This window comes from Mesoplodon densirostris, chromosome X, assembly GCF_025265405.1.
Source record: "Mesoplodon densirostris isolate mMesDen1 chromosome X, mMesDen1 primary haplotype, whole genome shotgun sequence".
Lineage (NCBI taxonomy): Eukaryota > Metazoa > Chordata > Mammalia > Artiodactyla > Ziphiidae > Mesoplodon > Mesoplodon densirostris.
This window is the reverse complement of record NC_082681.1, coordinates 130,196,527-130,219,544: the sequence shown is the minus strand read 5'-3', so window position 1 is coordinate 130,219,544 and position 23,018 is coordinate 130,196,527. Positions and strand designations below refer to the sequence as shown.

Sequence of the window (23,018 nt, the reverse complement as noted above, 5' to 3'; positions counted from 1 at the left end):
GCCCAGCCGCTCCGCGGCATGTGGGATCCTCCCGGACGGGGGCACGAACCCGTGTCCCCTGCATTGGCCGGTGGACTCTCAACCACTGCGCTACCAGGGAAGCCCACCAGTGCTGTTTTTACACGTGAGCCTTAAGAAAAATCTCGGAATGGCACAACAGGCAACACAATGCAAATGAGTATAAGCTACGAGAGAAGGCAGAGGAACTGGGAAAACAGCAGAATGGCTTCCTCCCTTCCTTTTTACTATCAGGAAGCAATTCCCCATGGAGGCGAAAGAATATTCGTATTTCACATTGCTGTATATTTAACTCTCTGGTCCCCGCACATCTAACCCCAGCGAGAAGCACATAGCTCCAGGCATTTCTTCACACATCTGTCTGGGAAACTGTTTGTTCTTTTCAGACTCAACCCTGCTCCACTTCAAAGAAGAGTCTTCCAAATTTCAAGCTGCATAAAAGGCAAAGTGAAGATTAAAAAAGAATGTTTCCAGATATTGGGTTAGTTTAATCAATGACTAGCCTCTCCCTAAAATAAACATTAAAAAAGGAGTTTTTGTCAGGCTCGTTTTCATTCTCCTTGTCTTCATGTTCTTGCACCATATTCCCAGCAGATGCCATGGAAAATATACATGAGCTTTCTCACAAATTCCCCTGATGGGTCCACCATTTCTCCTCTTCATTAAGGTTGCTAGGTAGACTTCTCATTTATAATCTATAACGCAAGCTATTGGTATGTATCAGTCTCCTGCAATGGACTCTCACGTTGATTGGGAAGGTTATTATTAATAGCAGAACATTTTGACTAATTAACAATGCAAGTGATTCTTCTAAGAACAAGAAAATTCTGGGATGATGTAAACCACTTCTGAGCACATCAAACTATGCTAGACTCAAAATCTTGATTTTGATATTTCAGGAAGTTCAATAAACCCCACCAAGGACCCACTACGTGCAGGATACTGTGTAGGGTACTGGGAATTTTTGAGCAAAGAAACCACCTTTAAATGATTTAGCCATAACCTAGTTACTTATTTTCTAATGAAGGGCATTGATGCTCTTTTATACAAGACCATAGAGCTAGCTGGCAGCAGCCAGGAAGAGAATTCTAGGTCTGTACTCTTCCGTTTCATTTAGAAAAATTTCAACCTGGTTACACTAAAAGATAGATCTCCTCTTGCATCTCTTAATGGCTCTTAAAGTTTCGGATTTTATAAAGAAATATATCTTGGCTATAAATATTACATCTGTGGGCACATCTATACAATGGAATATTTTTCAGCCATAAAAAGGAATGAAATACTGATATATGCTATGACATGGATGAACCCTGAATGTATTATGATAAGTGAAAGAAGCCAGACACAAAAGGCCACATATTGTACGATGCACTTGTATGAAATGTCCAGAATAGGCAAATCCATAGAGACAGAAGGTAGATCAGTGGTTGCCAGGGGCTGGGGGCAGGGGACAATGGGGAGTGATTACATAATGGGGTTTTCTTCTGGGGTGATGAAAATAATTCGGAACTCGATAGAGGCAGGAATTGTACAACACTGTGAATGTACTAAATGCCAATGAACTGGTCACTTTAAAATGGTTAATTTTATGTTATGCAAATTTCACTTCAATAAAAAAGTTACACCTATGAAATGCTCGAAATCCTTAAAGTTTCTATAATTGTACTTCTGCTGCATATTCAGTGCTATACAGGGAGGGAAGTAGAGAAGATAATCAACAATGTAATAATTGGAATGATACTGAGATCCATACATGAAAGTTTGAAGAGGAATAAACTCTGGAAAGAAAAGTTTCAAGTGTTTGAATGAGGGCAGAGAATCTAAATTCACCACCCGATCCTTACACCAGGAAACAGTGACAAGCAGAGTTGTGTGATTTTATTAGCTAATTACTGCACCCAAGAGAATTGGACTAATTATTATGACAAACAACTGCTAATTCAGACTGATGGATAAAGGGATGGTTGCTAGGCAATTTTCACAGACGGTCAAACTGGACTTAAAAAACGCTTTCCTTATGACCTATAATCATAAAAACTCCTTCAAACTCAGAGAGGTCTTAGGATTCGTCACCAAATATTCAACGAATACTGACTAAGCCCTTCAAATATGTCATTTACTGAAGAGCCCAAAATATTTGCATCAGTGCAGAAAGGTTCAAAGAAATGCTACAGTGCCATCTGAACTCCTCGAATAAAAATTTCAAAATGAAACCCCAGTTATTTCTTTTTCACTGATGTCCAACAGGGAGAACTGCACCAAGCTATCACGAAACAAGCACCGAACTTTCTATTGTGTTTCTCTGCTGTTTCTGCGTGGCATAGACCTTGTGCTCACCAGGTTAGGAGATCTCAAATGCTCTGAACAGATAATCTCAAGCTGGTACTGCCCCTGTCCAGTGGCACAAGCTTCTGTTCAGGTTCATCCAAAATAGATTTCATTCCCAAGTTTCTCCTGGTTCTGTGGCCCACAAACAATTAACTAAACCATGCTTTAGTCAAGGGACACTGTTGACAATGCCTGACATCTTGATGGTGGGAACTTTGGAGAGTGGGAACAGAGGGGCTGAAAGTTCCTAAGCCTGGGAGGCAAAGACTGCCAGCAAGACTCTTTGCAGATGATTGCAGCTTTTAACACCTACACGTTTTTTTCTGATAGAAGGAAAGATATTTATCTTTGGCTACAATTTCAAATTCTTAATTGGACTGACAGGCGAGCGGAGATCTGCCAAATTCAACATTTTAGGCTATGTTTTTCTTCCCCAAATCCTTGTTGCCCATCTCTTGGCCTTTCAGATAAATTGCCAAAATCCACCAGGGCCATCAGCACATGCCACTTTCTCAATTCTGTGCTTTTAGAGTCATGTCTGTGTGTGTGTGTGTGTGTGTGTACGGGAATATGTGTGCACATGCTTGTGGCTGTGTGTGTGTCAAGCTCTTAACATACTGGAGCAAATAAGGGCATTGTGTCCTACCCTGACACTTAATAGGGTGGGCTGCACGCTACTTCCCCTTTCTATTTTGACTTCGATGCCCCTCATCTCCATGACATTCAGTTGCTAGCAGCCACATGGGGCCAGTTTTCTGGAAGGAAGACATGTCTAGAGCTAGAGTGTTTCCAAGATTCCTGCCCAACAGCCAACACCAGAGGAAGATGCTCTACCCTTCCCACTTAATATTCCCCCATGCCTGACCGCCTGACAATGGCACTTAAATGGGTCTCTCTCAGGCAGGTGGGCTACAACGCACATCACCATGGTAAAACCCAGTGAGTTCACACAGTAACAAAATGTGGTTTACTTTACTCAGCTCAGGAATTCCCAAATGCGTTTGACCCTGGAACCTTGTTGTTTTAACTCCAATTAACACCCTGTAGAACACATTTCAAAAACCACTCATCAGAGGCACTCTAATTCTTATAATCAAGTGCCATCTTTCCAGCTGATAACTGGAGTTCTCGGTTTTGTATTCTGGGGAAGTCTGTTGGATCCCTGAATTGCCTATGGCAGTGAGGGACAGAAGAGTCATCCAGTGGAGGGAGTCTGAGGCCCTCCTAGGAGCTCTGAAAAATGGGTACTGTTCAGAGGGAATTTTCTTCTTATCATCCTCTTGATACAGATAATTTGCTGCTAAAAATGATTTTCATTTTAGATGTCTCATAAGTAGTAGACCAACTTTCTTATACTTGGATTGAGTGAAGAGTTTTGCTTATTTAACACCATTTTAGAAAAGTGCACATAGAATCACACCAAGAACTATATATTAGCGAGGCTTGAGAATATAGTATGTTATACAATCCATTTGCATCCATTTAGTGAGTGGGAAGGAAGGAAATTAGCATTTATTGTAAGTTCACCTTGAGACGGGAACTCAGCTAATATCTTTACTACATGATTTCATTTTATCCCTACAGCAACCATATCAGGTAGGAATAATTGGCCCTGTTTTATAGATTTGTTCACACATTCATTCAGATCAGGCAGTTTGTTATGTGCTGGGGCCATAATGGTGGAAACAAGATGGCTAGGGGTCCTGCCCGGTGGGAGCACGTGAGCAAAAGGAGACTGACAAGGATTAGGGAGCAGCCCCAGTGCTACCCGTAATTACTCCTGAGCAATTAGCACAGAGCCAAGCGCTTGATTCCAAAGCATATGCATCTCCTACAATGTACAACTTGAGGCTCTCTCTCTGCTTGGGGTTTTCTGATGTTTCTGAATTGAAAAACTTGTTGTGGTCTGATTCAGCTTGTAGGCGAACATATCTATCCACTTTAAGTGGTTTAACGATGCAGAAAAATCACATCCAACTCTCACTTTAGGAAGGCCTGCATGATTAAAAGTTTGTTCTGGGCATTCTACCCTTGAATAGAAAAATAAAGATGGCTTAGAAATACACAGGTGCCAAAGCCCAAGGCAGACACAGTAGTAAACACAACTATGAAGTCACGTTCTAGAGAAGAATGTTAAGTAATATGAAACCATAAATCCAACAAACATTATGGACTATCTACAACACTTAAGGCCTGTTTATAGGAGTCGCCAGCAATGTTATCACAACTACTGATAGAGGTAGCTAGTATGAGTCCAGTTTTCTAAGTCAAAAATAGCTCTTGGGGACTTCCCTGGTGGTCCAGTAGTTAAGAATCCGTCTTGAAATTCAGGGGACGCCGGTTCAATCCCTGGTCGGGGAACTAAGATCCCACATGCCACGGGGCAACTAAGCCTGCATGCCACAACTACAGAGCCCGCATTCTGGAGCCCATGTGCCACAACTAGAGAGAAGCCTGCGTGCTGCAATGAAGAGCACACGCATCACAACGAAAGATCCTGCGTGGGACTTCCCTGGTGGCGTGGTGGTTAAGAATCCACCTGCCTACGCAGGGGACACGGGTTCAAGCCCTGGTCAGGGAAGATCACACATGCCGCGGAGCAACTAAGCCCGTGCACCACAACTACTGAGCCTGCGAGCCACAACTACTGAGCCTGCATGCCACAACTACTGAAGCCCATGTGCCTAGAGCCCATGCTCCACAAGAGAAGCCACCGCAATGAGAAGCCTGCACACCACAATGAAGAGTAGCCCCCGCTTGCAGTAACAAAAGACCCAATGCAGCCAAAGATAAATAATATATATATAAATTTATATATATATAGGGGGCTTCCCTGGTGGCGCAGTGGTTGAGAGTCCGCCTGCCGATGCAGGGGACACGGGTTCGTGCCCCGGTCCGGGAGGATCCCATATGCCGCGGAGCGGCTGGGCCCGTAAGCCATGGCCGCTCAGCCTGTGCGTCCGGAGCCTGTGCTCCGTAACAGGAGAGGCCACAACAGTGAGAGGCCCGCGTACCGCAAAAAAAAAAAAAAAAAAGATCCCGCTTGCTGCAACTAAGACCCAATGCAGCCAAAAATAAATTAAAAAAGAAATGTTTTTTTTTTTTTAAAAAAAAAGCTCTTGGAGAAACCCAAAGAACCACAGTCAAAAAGTGACAGTTCTAGGATTTGAACCCAGGATTCCAAATTCCAAGTCCAAGCCCAGTGCCTTTTTACTATATTCTAATTGCTGGAAAGGGAAAAGGGCTCAGGAATTGACCAAGAGGATTGACAAATAGAGACAGAAAGAGATAGGATGCAGAAACAGAGGGACAAGCGCTCCTAGCAAAATTTTACAGGCACTACGTATTCACATTTGATGGACGTTAAGACTTCTCGTAAGCAGTGGGCCAACTCTCTTATGCCTGGACTTAGTGAAGAGTTTTGCTAATTTAACATCATTTTAGAAAAGTGTACATACAATCACATGAAGAACTATATATTAGTGAGGCTTGAGAATACAGTATATGATACAACTCATTTGTAGAAAGAGCAATCGGTCACGTTTCTGTTCTTGATGAGATGGGCTTGTGAGAGGTGGAGCTGAACGGATCCAGGTATGACCTGCTGGGTCGGAGGGAGATCACGTGTGGGCATCCACGCGCTCGTGCTAGACTTCAAATGCAGGTCTTAACTTCCAGTTAAGTTCTCTCTTAACTGTTACGGGGCCACATTCTCCCCCCTGCTAGGTGAGGATTTATTCGTGTTAGACTGTAGCGGATTTTTAGGGATTGCTGAGACGTGCAGCTCACACTCGCCATTTCATCTGGACATCTCACAACTTACAGCTGGAGAAAAGTACTATTGCATCCCAGTTGGAAACCATGACGTAAGTGTAAACGCTGTCTAGTAGAGTGTCCTGGGTACACTGGAGTATTAGTGCCGTTCGCAGTTTTTAACTTTAGCATGAATATTTCAGGCAACTGGAGGCAGTTGAGAGCAGTGAAGACAATTAAATACTTGGAACCTACGAGTCATGAGCAAAGAAGCTGGCCACTCTTGGAGAAGGGAGGAGATCATTTTAAGGATATAAAAGGGATGATAACCAGCTGTTATCCACGTGCTTTGGAAGAGATAAGTATCTAACCAGTCTCAGAGGAGATTTTCTCAAATAGAAGAAGTAACACAAAGAAGTTGTAAAGATACTCTACCCTCCTCCCGTTGAAGGAACAGTGAAAACGGAAATACCACTGCCTACCTCTGTGCGGTATTTTGAGAATTAGCACAGTGTGCAACACAAGCAAGCCCTCCAGAAGCATTAGTTTTCTCTCTCCTTCCTCGAAGAAATTCAAGTCGGAAGATGGTATTTTTTGCCCTAGGCCAAAGGTTGGCAAAGTACCGCCTGAGGGCCAAATCTGGCCTGCCTGTTTTTGTCAATGGTCTTATTGGAACACACCCTCGCCCATTCATTTCCATCTACACTAGGCTGCTGGAGACCTACCCAGAGTTGAGTTGTTGTGATGGGGACCTGATAACCTGCAAAGCTGAAAATATTTACTCTCTGGTCCTTTACAGGCAAAGTTTGCAGACTCCTGCTCTAGGATGATAGACCAGCATGAAGGAGCTGTCTGGGGGTCTTCTAGGGATAGTCTTCTATCATGGCTTTGGAAGAGGATCAGTTGACTCTGAAACTTTGAACGAATGAAGGGTCAAGGCCACTGGCATTGGTTGGAGATGTCATTTAGGTGGCATTAGGTGCTCTTCCGGGGCTCCACAAGAATTGCTATAGGTGTTTGCATCACTGAAGGTGAGTACTTTTATGCCCATCCAGTACGAGTACTGAAGGCATACTGACCCCTGTCAGTTTCACTGCTGACCTGCCCATTCAAATCATGTCATTTTTATGTCCCCCTACCATAGAATAAGGAATATTTTAAAAGAAGGAGGTATGAAGTTGACAGTTTTGTCCTTTCTTTCTCTCCCACATGAGTCGGCCTTGACCTTTCAGGAGAGGCAAAGCTTCTCAACCAAATAAAAACAGGCCTAACAGAGAATAACACCTGGGTGATTTTTAAAACTAGATAAGCCCTGAGATGGAAGAAAAGATTCCCTTTTATGTTTTGGTCTTCATTTTGATGCTTTGTTATCAAGTATACGATAAGGTCAGGTCTGAGAGTCACAGTAAATGCCGTTTTGTGCCATTATAAGCTTTCTTCCCCCACTAAAAGCAGGCTGATTTTATTCTTTCTAACTGGCGGACTCTTGTTTCAAAGGCCTTGAACTCTAGGCTGATACTGAAAAGGCTTTGACACGTCAAAGGGAAGCATCTTTAGCTGGAACAAAGCACCTCAAAGCCTCTATTCTCTGCGGTACTCGGCCTTGAAAATGCAAACAAAGGCAAGGCAGGGCAAGGCCAACCAATCACACCCCAGACACAGGAGCCCAGGCGCCCGAGAATTTCCCAGCAGCCCCTGCACTCACCTCTCCGTGATATTCTTCGCCGTCTGTAGGAAACGCGCGTGATCATTCTCCTTCAGAGAGTGTTCCGCTTGGGAGATCAGGGATGCCGACCGCTCAATGCACTGTTTGCAGTTTGCAATCTGCTGAGCCAGTTTGCGAAGCCTCATCACCTTGAACAAAAGAGAGGCACGAAGATGGTTACACGGGTGGGCTCGCTTAGCGAAAATGTGTCGGGCTGGACCCTCGCGGTGCGTGCGTTTTATTGTATGCGAGTCATCCTTCAGTAAACGTTCAAAAGGAGTCAAGAGAACGACGGAAACCCCAGCTACGGCACTCCTGTCTTAGCTATGCTTTATCTCCTTGGAGAAGTGTCGCTAATTTGTTTGAAGAGGAAACCCTGAATTGCGAATTGCTTCCCTGTTGATGGGGGAAAAAGGTGTTGCCCAGTGTGAGTTACAGAGGGTCACCGGACCCCTTCCCTCACACCTTCATGACCGTAAGATCGCAGGGAAGCCTGAAACGTTCTCTAGTTCCATGTTTCAGCTGGGCCACTAAGGAAATAAAACACCTCTATAGGTGCAAATGTGTGCCTTAAGTCAAAACCATTTTCTAAAAAGTTCTCTGCCATCCATGTAATAAAATCGCGATGTAAAAACATTAGGCATCACTATTTCCCACACTATCTCCAACTCCTGTGTTAAATTAACAGAAAGGGAGCATTTTTTTCCATTGATTAATATTTTTCCTGTTGAACAGATGAGAGAAAGCCAAAAAAAGCACAGCTGGCCCATTTCCCCTCACCAGGAACGTCATTTCCAGGCACTTTGTGCTTACTTGATAACTAAAACTATTTTGATAAGCATTTCCCAGTCGGGATAAAAACGCACGTTTGGTTCCAGCCTCCATTCCAACTCCTGATTCCGTCTTGCTTGCAAACGACCCTCAAACGTAATTGACCATAACCTCTAGGGCAGGCCAAGATAAGTCCACGGTAACCCACTTGACCATTTGCTCTGGTGTTTGAAATGTGCTCAGAGATGAAGCCCTCTGGCCAGAAGCCAAGCTCAAATGAGACGGCTAATTGGAATTGCCGTGCGCCTGGTGCCCTGGTGCACACAGCCTGGGACAGGTCTTGGCCGGCTTTATGATCATTCCAAAACGGAAAACAGCCCTGGGTGAAAGGGTAGGGAGGCTCAGGCTCCCTCCAGAATTCCTGCTAACTCCAAGAAATTCCTCCTTTCTCCAAGTCATCATTATCATCCCCGCGCAAGTCTAATAGAAGAAAAGGAAGGAAGGAGATGTCAGGACTTGAGGTCTCTGAGGACTGTCCAATTTCAGCTCTGTCCTACTACAGCAAACAAAGGAAATGAATGCTGAATCGTGAGGCATCAGCCACAAGACTGCAGGCAAGAGTGAGAAAGATTCTTGAAAGTAAAGGCTTAGAGAAATGAAGTGTCAAAACTCCGGGGCAAAGAGTATGTTATCTTAAGCCCGGTAAAAGATTTACCTCATTGTATATAATTATAGTGACCATCACCGCAGATTAACTGTGTTCATTAGTTGAATAAAATAACACTTATTTTACACCAAATAGAATTCAGCTGCTAACATCATTATATCCGAGGTAAAGCTAAGAAAGGCACAGAGTCCAATTCAAGATATTAGAATGGGCCTCCCTGGTGGCGCAGTGGTTAAGAGTCCGCCTGCCGATGCAGGGGATACGGGTTCGTGCCCCGGTCTGGGAGGATCCCATATGCCGCGGAGCGGCTGGGCCCGTGAGCCATGGCCGCTGGGCCTGCGCATCCGGAGCCTGTGCTCCGCAACGGGAGAGGCCACAACAGTGAGAGGCCCGCATACCGCAAAAAGAAAAAAAAAAAAAAAAAGAAAAAAAAAAGATATTAGAATGCATCCATCAGAAATTGTCAGAGGAAGAAATATTTAATACAATTCTAACAACAACAACAAAATAAGGACCAAATATTCCTTTTGAATTACTTCATGTCCTTTCGGTATACCTAATAATAGTGACCCCACAGATGACAGATGGAAAAATGCTTGAACTCCAATTTTCTTCTTTTTAAAAAAATTTCTATCATGATACTGGAAATTAAAAGCGACATAAGAGGAAAAGGAAGAAGAAAAAAAAAGCCCTAAATCATGCATAAGTTGAAGCAAGCCAAAATGAGAGCCTCCTTTGAAAATATAGGAATTTTTTACAGAAAACTGTTGGCGTAATTTTAATTTTAGTTCAGTGTACAATTCCATCTGATATACCAGATTGGAGCTTTTCAAACCTGGTGTGCGCAAGAATCAGCTGGGGACCTTTGTTAAAGAAAAACTGTAGATGTTTGGGCCCCGCACTTGCATATCCTAGGTGAGGGGTTGTAATTGGCAGGGTGGCAGGAATCTGCATTTTAACAAGCAATGAATGCTTTTTGATCTGCAGGTGATGAATCGTCAGTATGGACAGGATTAGCATTTAAAAAACTAAATGAAAGAGGAGAGGAGGAAAAAAGGTAGCAGAAAGCATTCCTGGTAGAAAGGGCAAGATAGTTTTGTAAAACTTATTTCTCTGTGTGTGTGTGTGTTGTTTACGTGTGTGTGTGTGTCAGTGCTGGGTTTGATGTTATATGTATTTTTTACTGTGGGTTTCAGTAAAAAGAAAAAAGAAAAGAAAAACTTTTCTAAGTTAGTTCACAAACTATGGTCTGTGGACCATATCCAGCACACAACCTGTTTGTGGAAATAGTTTTAATGGCACACTGCCACATGCATCTGTTTATGAATCATCTATGGCTGCCTTCACACTACACCATTGGGCAGCAGTGAGCTGTTACGATAGAGACCAAAGGGCAAAGCCTAAAATATTCATTTTCTGGCCCTTTACAGAAAAAGTTTGCTGACTTAAATGATTCTGATCAGATGGCCCTGGATTTGAACACACTCTGTGAAACACTGTCCTATGTGGTACCACACTTCAGAATCACACACTGAGTATTTAGCAATATACGAATTTCTTCATTAGAAAACACTTCTTTAATATATTACTTCAAATTTTTTCCACGTTGGCACTGTTCTTCTTTTTTTCCTTTGGGAAGCGCGACTGCACGTTGTAATTTGTGGGATTCACTCCACACTCATCGTGGAAATAAATACTCTGCCCCCTTTTGGGGACACAGGCCTATTTAAATCAATTTATTTGCTGTTTATTTTACCTGACAAATGCTTTTTAAAAGTGGCCCTTGGGCCTCCCTGGTGGCGCAAGTGGTTGGGAGTCCGCCTGCCGATGCAGGGGATACGGGTTCGTGCCCCGGTCTGGGAGGATCCCATATGCCGCGGAGCGGCTGGGCCCGTGAGCCATGGCCGCTGGGCCTGCGCGTCCGGAGCCTGTGCTCCGCAACGGGAGAGGCCACAACAGTGAGAGGCCCACATACCGCAAAAAGAAAAAAAAAAAAAAAAAAAAAAAAAAAAGTGGCCCTTTATTTTTCTTTAAATGTATTTTAAATGCTTTTATATATACGTAGGGTTCCCATCCCAAACTTGTTTGGTCCAAACCATTGATCCTCAGTTAAAACAAGCATCTGAATCAACAAGGACTGTCCTCGGTGTTTCTATCAGGCTATACAAAAGCCCTGACATGTAGTCCAGGGTAATTATCTTACATTTTGGAGATTCAGAGTACATAAAAGCAGTGACGAGAAGGGACCCTTTTTCTCTTTAGCTGCAGCCTTCTACCATAGGTATGTGTCTGAACATAAACACATAATTGGCTTAATCTGGAGTTTGCTGTCAGCTTTTCCTGTGTTGGCGTGAAATTTACCCCCTACTACTGAAGAAATAAGTCAGTTCTTTCCCGGGGACTCTCAGAGCTTGAGACTCTCCAATCAGTCTAAGTATAAAGGCTGCTGAGCTATTTATTTCAAAGACGGTGCAATGGTCTGAGTGCAGGAATTACCAGCATGTGCTAATGCGTAACACCGCCTGATTGGCAACCTCCCCAGTTGGAGGATTTGCGGTGGGTTTGTTTCCTCCAGATCGAAGGGCATTGTGATTGGCACCAGAGACAGATGACGGCAAAGTCACTAGCCCTTCTCTGGATTGAGTGTCTTCAGACTTCCCAACCACCAGCCTGGGCACCCTCACTGGGCACCAGATCCATACGTGCCCTCCCTGCCCAGCCTCTCTGATTTCCAGGGTGTTGGCACCCATGATCTTCTTCTTTTCTGTATCTCTGACACCCAATGCCCTGGCCAGGGACTTAGTCACTGTGAATTCCTGGGTCTGGGATGAACCAGTCCTCGGTCGTGTACCACAGTAGTAACTCAATGGAAAGCTGAACGGGGCCTTCATCTCTTCATCTTTCCCAAGTAACACTGCCTTCTGAGATTATATCCCTGAGCAAACGGGCACTTTAAAAAAGTGACACATCTCAAACATACGGACTGTTTTTAAAGTCATATGATCAACTGTCCCGTACACAGTACCGGCTTTAGCAAATCTCAGTGTTTTCATCATAGTAGCATCTGATTTTTCAAAAGGAAGTAAAATATTACCGATGGCACTGAAGCCTTGGTGCGTCCCTCCCTAATTTCATTCATGTCCCTCTCCAGAGGAGAACACCCTCTTGATGACTCCCAAGCATGCTGATGTATATATGCCTAAACATTATATGGGATTTTTTTGTAGTTCATCACATTTTATATAATACTTCTCATTCCCTAAGAGTCATCATAAAACTTGCTTCTCTTTTTGTGGTTTGTCCAGATGAATACGTATCACCCTAGTTCGGTACTTCTAATTTCTGAAGACTGTTCCATTGTATAAATGTACAATTTACTTGTCTTATAAACAGCTTTACTGAGATATAATTAATGTATAAGAAACTGCACATGTTTCAAGTACAAATCTGATTAGTTTTCAAATACGTGTAAACCCATGAAACAGTCCTCATATTCAAGATAATGAGCATATATATCACCCCCCTATTCTCCTCCTGTCCCTTTGTAATTCATCCCACCCACCCCTGTCACTCATCGCTCAGCATCCATTGATTTGTTTTCCGTCACTGTAGATTATTAGAAAGTGTTATGTCTAGAATTTTGTATGAATACACTCATGCAGTATATACTCTTTTCTGTCTGGCTTCTTTCACTCACCATAATTATATTGAGATTCATGCTGTTGCATGTGTCAAGAGTTCACTCCCTGCTGGATAGTACTGCATTGTGCGGAAATGCCACAAACCGTTCATCTATTCATCTGTTGATAGACTTTGGGTCATTTCCAGTCAGGAAATTACCCTTAATATTACCCTTAATATTAACGTGAAAATTCACATACAAGTTTTATATAAACATCCGCTTTCATTTTTCTTGGTAAACACCTAGAATGGCTGGATCGAATGGTAAGTGTATGTTTAACTACTTAAGAACCTGCCAAACAGTTTTCTGAAATATACCGTCTCCATTCTTAGAAACAGTGTGTGAGCTATAGTTCCTCCACAGTCTCACCAACACTTGGCATGGTCCAGCTTTTTAATTTAACTATCCCAGTAGGTAAGTAGTGGTATCTCACTGAGGTTTTAATTTGCATTTCCTTAATTATTAATGACTTTGAACATCTTTTCATGTGCTTACTTGCCATCCTTATACATTCTTTGGTAAAGTATCTATTCAAATCTTTTATCCATTTTGGTGAAGGGGTCATCTATTTCCTTATTAATGAGTTTTGAGAATTTGTTATATATACTGGATACAATTACTTTATTAAATAAATAATTTATAAGTATTTTCTCCTAATATGTGGCTTGTCTTTACACTCTCTTAAGAGTGCCTTTTGAGGAGAAGTTATTACTTTTGGTGAAATACAATATATAATTATCTCTATAGCTTGTAAATATTTCTTTTATGTTTCTGCCAGTGCATATAATCTTTGGCCAACCAAAGTTCACCAAGATTTCCTCCCATGTTTTCTTTCTTCTAGAATTTTCAGAGTTTTTACCTTTTACATTTAGGTATATGATCTATTGACATTTAATTTTTGTATGTGGTGTCAAGTACGGATCCAGTTTCCTATTCTTATGTGTAGACAGCCTCCCCTATGTGGAGGCTAAAACTCAGCTTCCAAAATTCCCTTCCCACTGAGTTTTCTTTGCCATTTCAGTGCATACATTTTTCCCTCTGAAACTTCTAATTTGTTATTTTTATATCTTTTTTTTTCATATTTCACATCCTTCTTTTGTGGCTTCACAATTTTTTGCTCTTTTAAGATAGAAGTTATTCCTTCATGTATCTCTTTGAACATCTTCTTAACATTTTCACATAAAATTAATTTCAACTGAGGTGAGAAAATGTCTTTGATTTTGTTGGCTGTATTTTTAGAAATTCAAGATCTCTTTATTTGCTTTGGAATTGTGGTTTGAGTTTCTGTTTTCAAGGGCTGAAGTCATTCATAATGTTTTTCTCCCTCACCCACCTTGCTTAGCCTATCCTGGCTGTTTTATAGTCTCCTTCACCCCATCCTTGGGGGTCCTCATTCCAGAATCTTGTATTATCTCTGCATTTCTGAGGCTCCCGTTTTGTGTAGGTATGAGAAACAGTGCAGAGCCAGGCTCCAACCCAGCTGACTTACTCTAGACTCCCAGGCCTGAAGTTTGCTAACAGCTACAACCCTAGATGAAGGCTGGCAATAATCTGTTTTCGGTCCCTTTGAATGAACTAAGAAGCCTTACACAGCCCATGGCATTAACCAAAATGCCTAATTTCACTTTCCCATACCATCTGGAGCACTTCTAGCCCTTTTACCCCAACATTTCCAAAACTATTTAGCCACAGGAGTTGAAGGTGTTGCTGCTTTAGTCTCTTCCAGACCAAGTCCCAGGAGCCTGTGTCTTAAAAAGCCACCATCATGGCTTTGTAGTTTTTTTTTCTATTTCTGGCCCATGGAGATATTTATCTGGTTTGGGGCCCAGCTATGTGTCTCTTTGCTTTTCTATTTTACTATGTTCCTTATCACAGACATGTGCCCAGGGTAGAGTGGGTGCACCAGAGCATGAAGCCCATGCATCACCATGGCTGGAACTGGGGACACACACCCTTCGCTACTTTGCTCTAGCTCATGAGAGGAACCCTCATGCTGGGAAGTTACGTAAGGGAAAGGAAGACCTGCTGGCCAGGAAGTTGGGGCAGAGAGTCACTGCAGGCTGAATAAGGGCCCCCAAAGATGCCCACATCCTAATCCCAGGAGTTTTTTTTTTTTTTTTTTTTTTTTTTTGCGGTGTGCGGGCCTCTCACTGTTGTGGCCTCTCCCGTTGCGGAGCACAGGCTCCGGATGCGCAGGCTCAGCGGCCATGGCTCACGGGCCCAGCCGCTCCGCGGCATATGGGATCCTCCCAGACCGGGGCACGAACCCGTATCCCCTGCATCGGCAGGCGGACTCTCAACCACTGCGCCACCAGGGAGGCCCATAATCCTAGGAGTTTTAAAAATATGATACCTTACATGACAAAAGGGACTTCGCAGATATGATTAAGTGCAGGATCTGGAGATGGGGGATATCCTAGATTATCTGGTTGATAATCTTATGAGGGAGAACCAGGAGAGTCTGTGCCAGAGAAAGAGATTTGAGGATGGGTGCAATGCTCAGAGTGGTATGAAGATACCACAAGCCAAGGAATGTGGGTGGCTTCTAAAAGCCAGAAAAGAAATGGATTCTGCCCTAGAGCCTCCAGAAAGAAACAGCACTGCTGAAATCTTGACTTTAGCCCAGTTGTGACTGCTTTTAGACTTCTGACCTCCAAAAGGTCAGGTATCAATAAATCTGTGTTGTTTTAAGCCACCAAGTTTGTGGGAATCTGTTCCAGCAGCAATAAGGAAGTAATATGCATATTGAGAGCTGATCCCTGCACATGACCACGTAAAGGCAACAAATTACCTTCCACAAGTATGTTAATAATTAATTACAGTTGTTTTCAGGCTCTCATGTGCCTGCGAACCTGGAAGACGTCAGGTATTAAGAGAAATACACATGGTGCATGATGACAGAAGAGGAAGTAGATCCTGTACAGATTCCAGGCTGACACTCAGAGTAAGTTGTATGTGGGGGAAAGTAGCTGTTCAACACATCTGAGTCCGTCCCTGGCCAGGGAATAACTGTGTATTAATTTGATAATCTACTGGAACAGCTTCCAGAACTATTGGATTTGACTTCAACTCTTCTGATCACCATCACAATGTACATGTATAAATCTTTTTCAATCTATACAGACAAAGCAGTCTAAAACATTCTACAATATTAGAAGCACCTTTAAAAGTTTGAAGAAAACAGAGAAAAGCACATACATTAGCTGTTGTAATCTGTGTACTACTTAATACTTGCCAACTGGATTTAATTATATGTGTCATTATAGTTAAGAGCAGTAATAATAGAAATTCATGAACTGACTGGATCTGGGATGAATGTTTCTATTTTTAGATATATACAAAATTGTCTTGTGAGGGTGGCAGAGAAATGGGGAAAATAAAGTAGATCATAAGTATTTCAATAAAAATATGACTAATTTAAAAATAGAATAAAGTGATGGATTCTTAAGTTATCAACATTTCTGAATGAATTTTGAATAAATAAGAAGATGGCCGTAAAGAATATAACCTAGGGCTTCCCTGGTGGTGCAGTGGTTGAGAGTCTGCCTGCTGATGCAGGGGACACGGGTTCGTGCCCCGGTCCGGGAGGATCCCACATGCTGCGGAGCGGCTAGGCCCGTGAACCATGGCCACTGAGCCTGCGTGTCCGGAGCCTGTGCTCCGCAACGAGAGAGGCCGCAACAGTGAGAGACCACGTACCGCAAAAAAAAAAAAAAAAAAAAAAAAAAAGAATATAACCTAAATTTGTGAATTGCTTTTTGAATATAGCTTACTATAAAACCATAGGAATTTTAAACATACAAACATTAGCAAAGAAGTACTATTAATATCGTATATCCACAAAGGGGTATAAGATATAGTGATTGTTTGTTTTTTTGTTATTGAGCTGCATGAGCTGCTTATAAATTTTGGAGATTAATCCTTTGTCAGTTGCTTCATTGGCAAATATTTTCTCCCATTCTGAGGGTTGTCTTTTGGTCTTGTTTATGGTTTCCTTTGCTGTGCAAAAGCTTTTAAGTTTCATTAGGTCCCATGTGTTTATTTTTGTCTTTATTTCCATTTCTCTAGGAGGTGGGTCAAAAAGGATCTTGCTGTGATTTATGTCATAGAGTGTTCTGCCTATGTTTTCCTCTAAGAGTTTGATAGTGTCTGGCCTTACATTTAGGTCTTTAATCCATTTTGAGCTTATTTTTGTGTATGGTGTTAGGGAGTGATCTAATCTCATACTTTTACCCAATCCAAAAATGGGCAGAAGACCTAAATAGACATTTCTCCACAGAAGATATACAGACTGCCAACAAACACATGAAAGGATGCTCAACATCTTTACTCATTAGAGAAATGCAAATCAAAACTACAATGAGATATCATCTCACACCAGTCAGAATGGCCATCATCAAAAAATCTAGAAACAATAAATGCTGGAGAGGGTGTGGAAAAAAGGGAACACTCTTGCACTGCTGGTGGGAATGTGAATTGGTACAGCCGCTATGGAGAACGGTATGGAGGTTCCTTAAAAAACTACAAATAGAACTACCATATGACCCAGCAATCCCACTACTGGGCATATACCCTGAGAAAACCATAATTCAAAAAGAGACATGTACCAAAATGTTCATAGCAGCCCTATTTACAATAGCCCAGAGATGGAAGCAACCTAAGTGTCCATCATCGGATGAATGGGTAAAGAAGATGTGGCACATATGTACAATGGAATATTACTCAGCCATAAAAAGAGATGAAGTTGAGCTATTTGTAATGAGGTGGATAGACCTAGAGTCTGTCATACAGAGTGAAGTAAGTCAGAAAGAGAAAGACAAATACTGTATGCTAACACATATATGGAATTTAAGAAAAAACAATGTCATGAAGAACATAGGGGTAAGACAGGAATAAAGACACAGACCTACTAGAGAATGGACTTGAGGATATGGGGAGGGGGAAGGGTAAGCTGTGACAAAGTGAAAGAGCGGTATGGACATATATACACTACCAAACGTAAGGTAGGTAGCTAGTGGGAGATCAGCTCGGTGCTTTGTGACCGCCTGGAGGGGTGGGATAGGGAGGGTGGGAGGGAGACGCAAAAGGGAGGGGATATGGGAACATATGTATATGTATAACTGATTAAATTTGTTATAAAGCAAAAAAAAAAAAAAAAGATATAGTGAAACTACAGGAGTTTTGCCACGATGAAATGACACCTGTCTAAATTCCCTCAAGAGCACGAGAAAGCACTTCATAATTTCTGTATATAAAGTCTGATTCATTTAAACATTTATTTAATACTGTTTTGATTGCTAGGATATACCAATAAATATGAAATGAACTTTTCCTCTATGGAACCCACCTTCTCATAGAGAAGAGAGATGGAAAACAGTGGCTACAATAAACCAGAGCTCCATGCTGTGCCCTGGAGCTGGGTAATGGAGCAGCCTTTGTATTACAGGTATGCATAGGAGACCATAACACAAAGAAAGGCTGGAGGAAAAAATGGCCAACCAAGAGGCTTTGAAGTACGTCTTAAAGACCTAGGACGAGATTATACACAATATAGAAAAAGGAGTCATTCAATATTTCCTAAGCTACTGAAGTGCATGGGAGTATATTTTCTCTAGGTAGAGAATACAAAACCTTCGGCTCTAGAAATCGTACCTTCCCTTCTTTGATCTTGGTTCCAATAATCTGTCGTCTTTGCTGAATGATCTCAATAAGAAGATCACACTCCTCCATCAATTTGGCTTCTTGACGTGATGCATTGACCTATGGGATAGATAAAATGGTGAGCATTAATTTGGCATTTGTTTTAGTTAAATGCTCTTTTTTTAATGTAGACTAGTATATTTCTGGTAATTGCTGAAAAAATATTTTATTAAAGAATTTATTGAGGTATAGTTGCTATACAATATTATATAAGTTTCAGGTGTACAATACAGTGATTCACAATTTTTAAAGGTTATATTCCATTTATAGTTATTATTAAATATTGGCTATGTTCCCTGTGTTGTACAATATATCCTTGTAGCTTACCTATCTTATACATAGTAGTTTGTACCTCTTATTCCCCTACCCCATCTTGCCCCTCCCCTCTTCCCTCTCCCCACTGGTAACCACTAGTTTGTTCTCTATATCTGTCATGAAAAGATATTTTATTTTTTTATTTGTCTACTTTTTTCTTTTTTTAAACATCTTTATTGGAGTATAATTGCTTTACAATGTTCTGTTAGTTTCTGCTGTACAACAAAGTGAATCAGCTGTACGTACACATATATCCCCACGTCCCCTCCTTCTTGTGTCTCCCGCCCACCCTCCCTATCCCACCCGTCTAGGTGGGCACAAAGCAAGGAGCTGATCTCCCTGTGCTATGCGGCTGCTTCCCACTAGCTATCTGTTTTACGTTTGGTAGTGTATATATGTCCATGCCACTCTCTTTGTCCCAGCTTACCCTTCCCCCTCCCCCTGTCCTCAAGTCCATTCTCTATGTCTGCATCTTTTTGTGGTATGCGGGCCTCTCACTGTGTGGCCTCTCCCGTTGCGGAGCACAGGCTCCAGACGCGCAGGCTCAGCGGCCATGGCTCACGGGCCCAGCCGCTCCGCGGCACGTAGGATCTTCCCGGACCGGGGCACGAACCCGTGTCCCCTGCATCGGCAGGCGGACTCTCAACCACTGCGCCACCAGGGAAGCCCTATGTCTGCATCTTTATTCCTGTCCTGCCCCTGGGTTCTTCAGAACCTTTTTTTTTTTTTTAGATTCCATATATATGTGTTAGCATACCGTATTTATTTTTCTCTTTCTGACTTCACTCTGTATGACAGACTCTAGGTCCATCCACCTCACTACAAATAACTCAATTTCGTTTCTTTTTATGGCTGAGTAATATTCCATTGTATATATGTGCCACATCTTCTTTATCCAGTCATCTGTTGATGGACACTTAGGTTGCTTCCATGTCCTGGCTACTGTAAATAGTGCTGCAGTGAACACTGTGGTACGTCTCTTTTTGAGTTATGGTTTTCTCAGGGTATATGCCCAGTAGTGGGATTGCTGGGTCATATGGTAGTTCTATTTTTAGTTTTATAAGGAACCTCCATACTGTCCTCCATAGTGGCTGTATCAATTTTCATTCCTACCAACAGTGCAAGAGTGTTTCCTATGAAAAGATATTTTAAATGTTAACTCTTCTTCCAATTATGCAGGGATGGCAAATATAGGACTTACATGTCCACTCCCTATCTTCTTGCACCCCTGGAAAATATTTATTATCCAATGATAGCAGTCTTTTTTGCTAAGCCATACTGAACCTCAGGATCTTTCTTTTAAAAAAAAAATTATTTATTTGGCCACGCTGGGTCTTAGTTGCAGCATGCGGGATCTTTGTTACCACGTGCGGGATCTGTTAGTTGCAGCATGCAGGATCTAGCTACCTGACCAGGGGTCGAACCCAGGCCCCCTGCACTGGGAGTACGGAGTCTTAACCACTGGACCACCTGGGAAGTCCCTCAGGATCTTTCTTAACACACCATGTATGTAGCTATTACCAACTGATTGAAAATTGACGCTTGAAATATATTTGCAATTCCTGCTTTTATATTTTGAAGGAAAGTGCAATTTTAGCCTGTTAAACATAAAAAGTTAGAAAAAGCTAATATTATTCTTTTATGGAGGATAGATTATGATCAATATCTTTTGAACAAATTTTCCAAAAGTAAGATAGCAAGGTTACATTACATTTATTTAACTTTTCTTTTATATACAGACATGAACTTTGTATTTAATCACTATAAAAACATCAAAAAGGAAGAGGATGGTTGAATATCTTATTAATCTTATGGCATAATTTAAAATCTTACTTCTGGTATACTTCAGGAAGGCCGGGGTTCTACAATGAAAGCCTGCCATTGTCCTGGCAAGGTAGATCATTGTAGAATGGCTTGTATTTGAAGTTTTTAAGGCTCATTGTATGCAAGGGAGGGTTAAAATTAGCTCATTCTTGGCAACTGGGCTTGGGAAATACTCTGCACGTGCTATTTCCTCCATCTCATGACAATTCTGAAATGCTTATTCACAGACAGAGACCCAGAAATCACAGCTGTGGGAAATGGAGATAGCATGCATGAGTTTTATGATTTTAGCACAGCGCAGCAGAAGCTGCAGTGTTACAAAGAAGGACAATAGCACTGATTACTCCAGTATAACTCAGGGAGGAGACATGGCCCAGTCATTAAGCCCTTTTGATTAGGGATACTTTCTTTAACTGGAGTAATTTCAATCTCTATGAATGACACAAACCGGAAGTGGGGTCAGGAGTTCAGAATAAAAATTCACTGATGGCTGTTCAGAGAAATCATGTCCTGTTTCCAGAGACCAGGATTCCTTGAGTTTTATTCCTGTTCACTGTAAGACAGGGCAGAGAGACAACTCAAGATACTGCCTTATTGAGGAGATGATGGTCACTGGCCATTTGCAGCGAACTATGAGATCATGTCCTATGTCAGATTAGCACACAGACATATTTGCTAAACGTTTCATAAACAAAAGAAAGAATTAAGAATGCATTGATGGACAAGCACAGAACGTGGAACTCAGGCTAATATTTCAAGGAAGTTAATCACTGGGCTCAATTTCTCTTACCATTACTTTTCTGTCATCATTTCTAGTTCCCCTTGAGGCTTCTCAAATAAGTTGAGCTATCTATGGAAATATTTACTTGAAACCCCACTACTCTCAAGAAATTTCTTGTCATTTCTTTTGACTTCAACCTGAATTTAATAACTGACTACAACTGAGCTGTGAAAAGGGTGGGATCATATTGAAACCATGGGCCCATTATAATGGAGAAAGTGAAATTTCTGGAAAACAGCACCTTACACTTGAAAAGTATCTCCTAGAATGAGCCCTCAGAGCTAAGTTGTACTTGAACATACAATCAAGGTAAATCCAATTGGATGCAAGCTCCATAAAGGGAGGGATCTTTGGCTGTTGTATGTAATGAGGCATCTATCCCAAGCATCTGGCACCATATTTGGCACAGAATAGGCATTCAAAAACTATTTGTTGAATGAACAGATAGTGAAAATGATCTTCCAACAAGAGACAAGGTAAAATGTAATGAAGCAAGTAGCTATCATGATATATTACAAGCACTCAATACGCAGGTATTGGATTTATTGGTTTTCTAGGACTGTATAGACACAAAAATATGTCTTAAGTTTTTTTTTTAGGGGGAAGGGTGTTGATTTTCTTTTTTTTTTACAGCCTTATTGAAATATACTTCACATATCATAAAATTCACCCATTTAAAGTGTACGGTTTGTGGGTTTGAGTGTTCTCAGAGTTCTATTATCATCATCACAATCTAATTTTAGAAAACTTTCAATATCCCCTAAAGAATTCCCATACCCATTTGCAGTAACTCCACATTCTTGCTACCCACCCCATTTCAAGGCTTAGGTAACCACTAATCTATGTTCTGTCTCTTTATGGATTTGCCTGTTCTGGACATTATAAAAATGGAATCAAACAATACGCGATCCTTTTTGTCTGGCTTATTTCACTTAGCATAATGTTTTCAAGATTCCTCCAAGTCATAGCATGTGTCAGTACTTCATCCCTTTAAGCAATATACCACATTTTGTTTATCCATTCTCTAGTAGATGGACATGTGGGTTGCTTCTACTTTTTAGTTACTATAAACAATATTGCTATGAACATTCATGTATAAATTTTTATGTGCACATATGTATTCATTCTTATTGAGTACAGGAGTAGAATTGCTGGGTCACATGTTAATTCTGTGTTGAACTTTTTGAGGAACTGCCAAACTGTTTTCCGAAGGGGCTGCATCATTTTATATTCCAACAAGAAGTATGTGAGGCTTCCAATTTCTCCACATCCTTGTCAACACTTGATACTGTCTGTCTTTTTTGTTTTATCCATCCTAGTGGGTGTGGAGTGGCATCTCATTGTGGTTTTGATTTGCATTTCCCTGATGGTTAATGATGTCGAGCATCTTTTCGTGTGCTTCTTGGCCATATGTGTGCCTAATTTAGAGGTAAGACTATTCAGATCCTTTGCACATTGTGTAATTGGGTCATTT

The 23,018-nt window shown here is 41.6% G+C and overlaps 1 protein-coding gene across 2 annotated transcripts in view; it reads right to left on the bottom strand.

The window, feature by feature from the left end:
- Nucleotides 1-23,018, bottom strand: part of MID1 (midline 1) — a 184,364-nt gene that overhangs the window by 44,059 nt on the left and 117,287 nt on the right. For both annotated transcript variants that reach the window (XM_060086667.1, XM_060086668.1), the window contains exons 4-5: nt 18,577-18,684; nt 7,805-7,953 (exon numbers count right to left, since the gene is read on the bottom strand). In XM_060086667.1, coding sequence (XP_059942650.1) covers nt 7,805-7,953; nt 18,577-18,684 — 257 coding nt within the window. The remainder of the gene's footprint in view (nt 1-7,804; nt 7,954-18,576; nt 18,685-23,018) is intronic.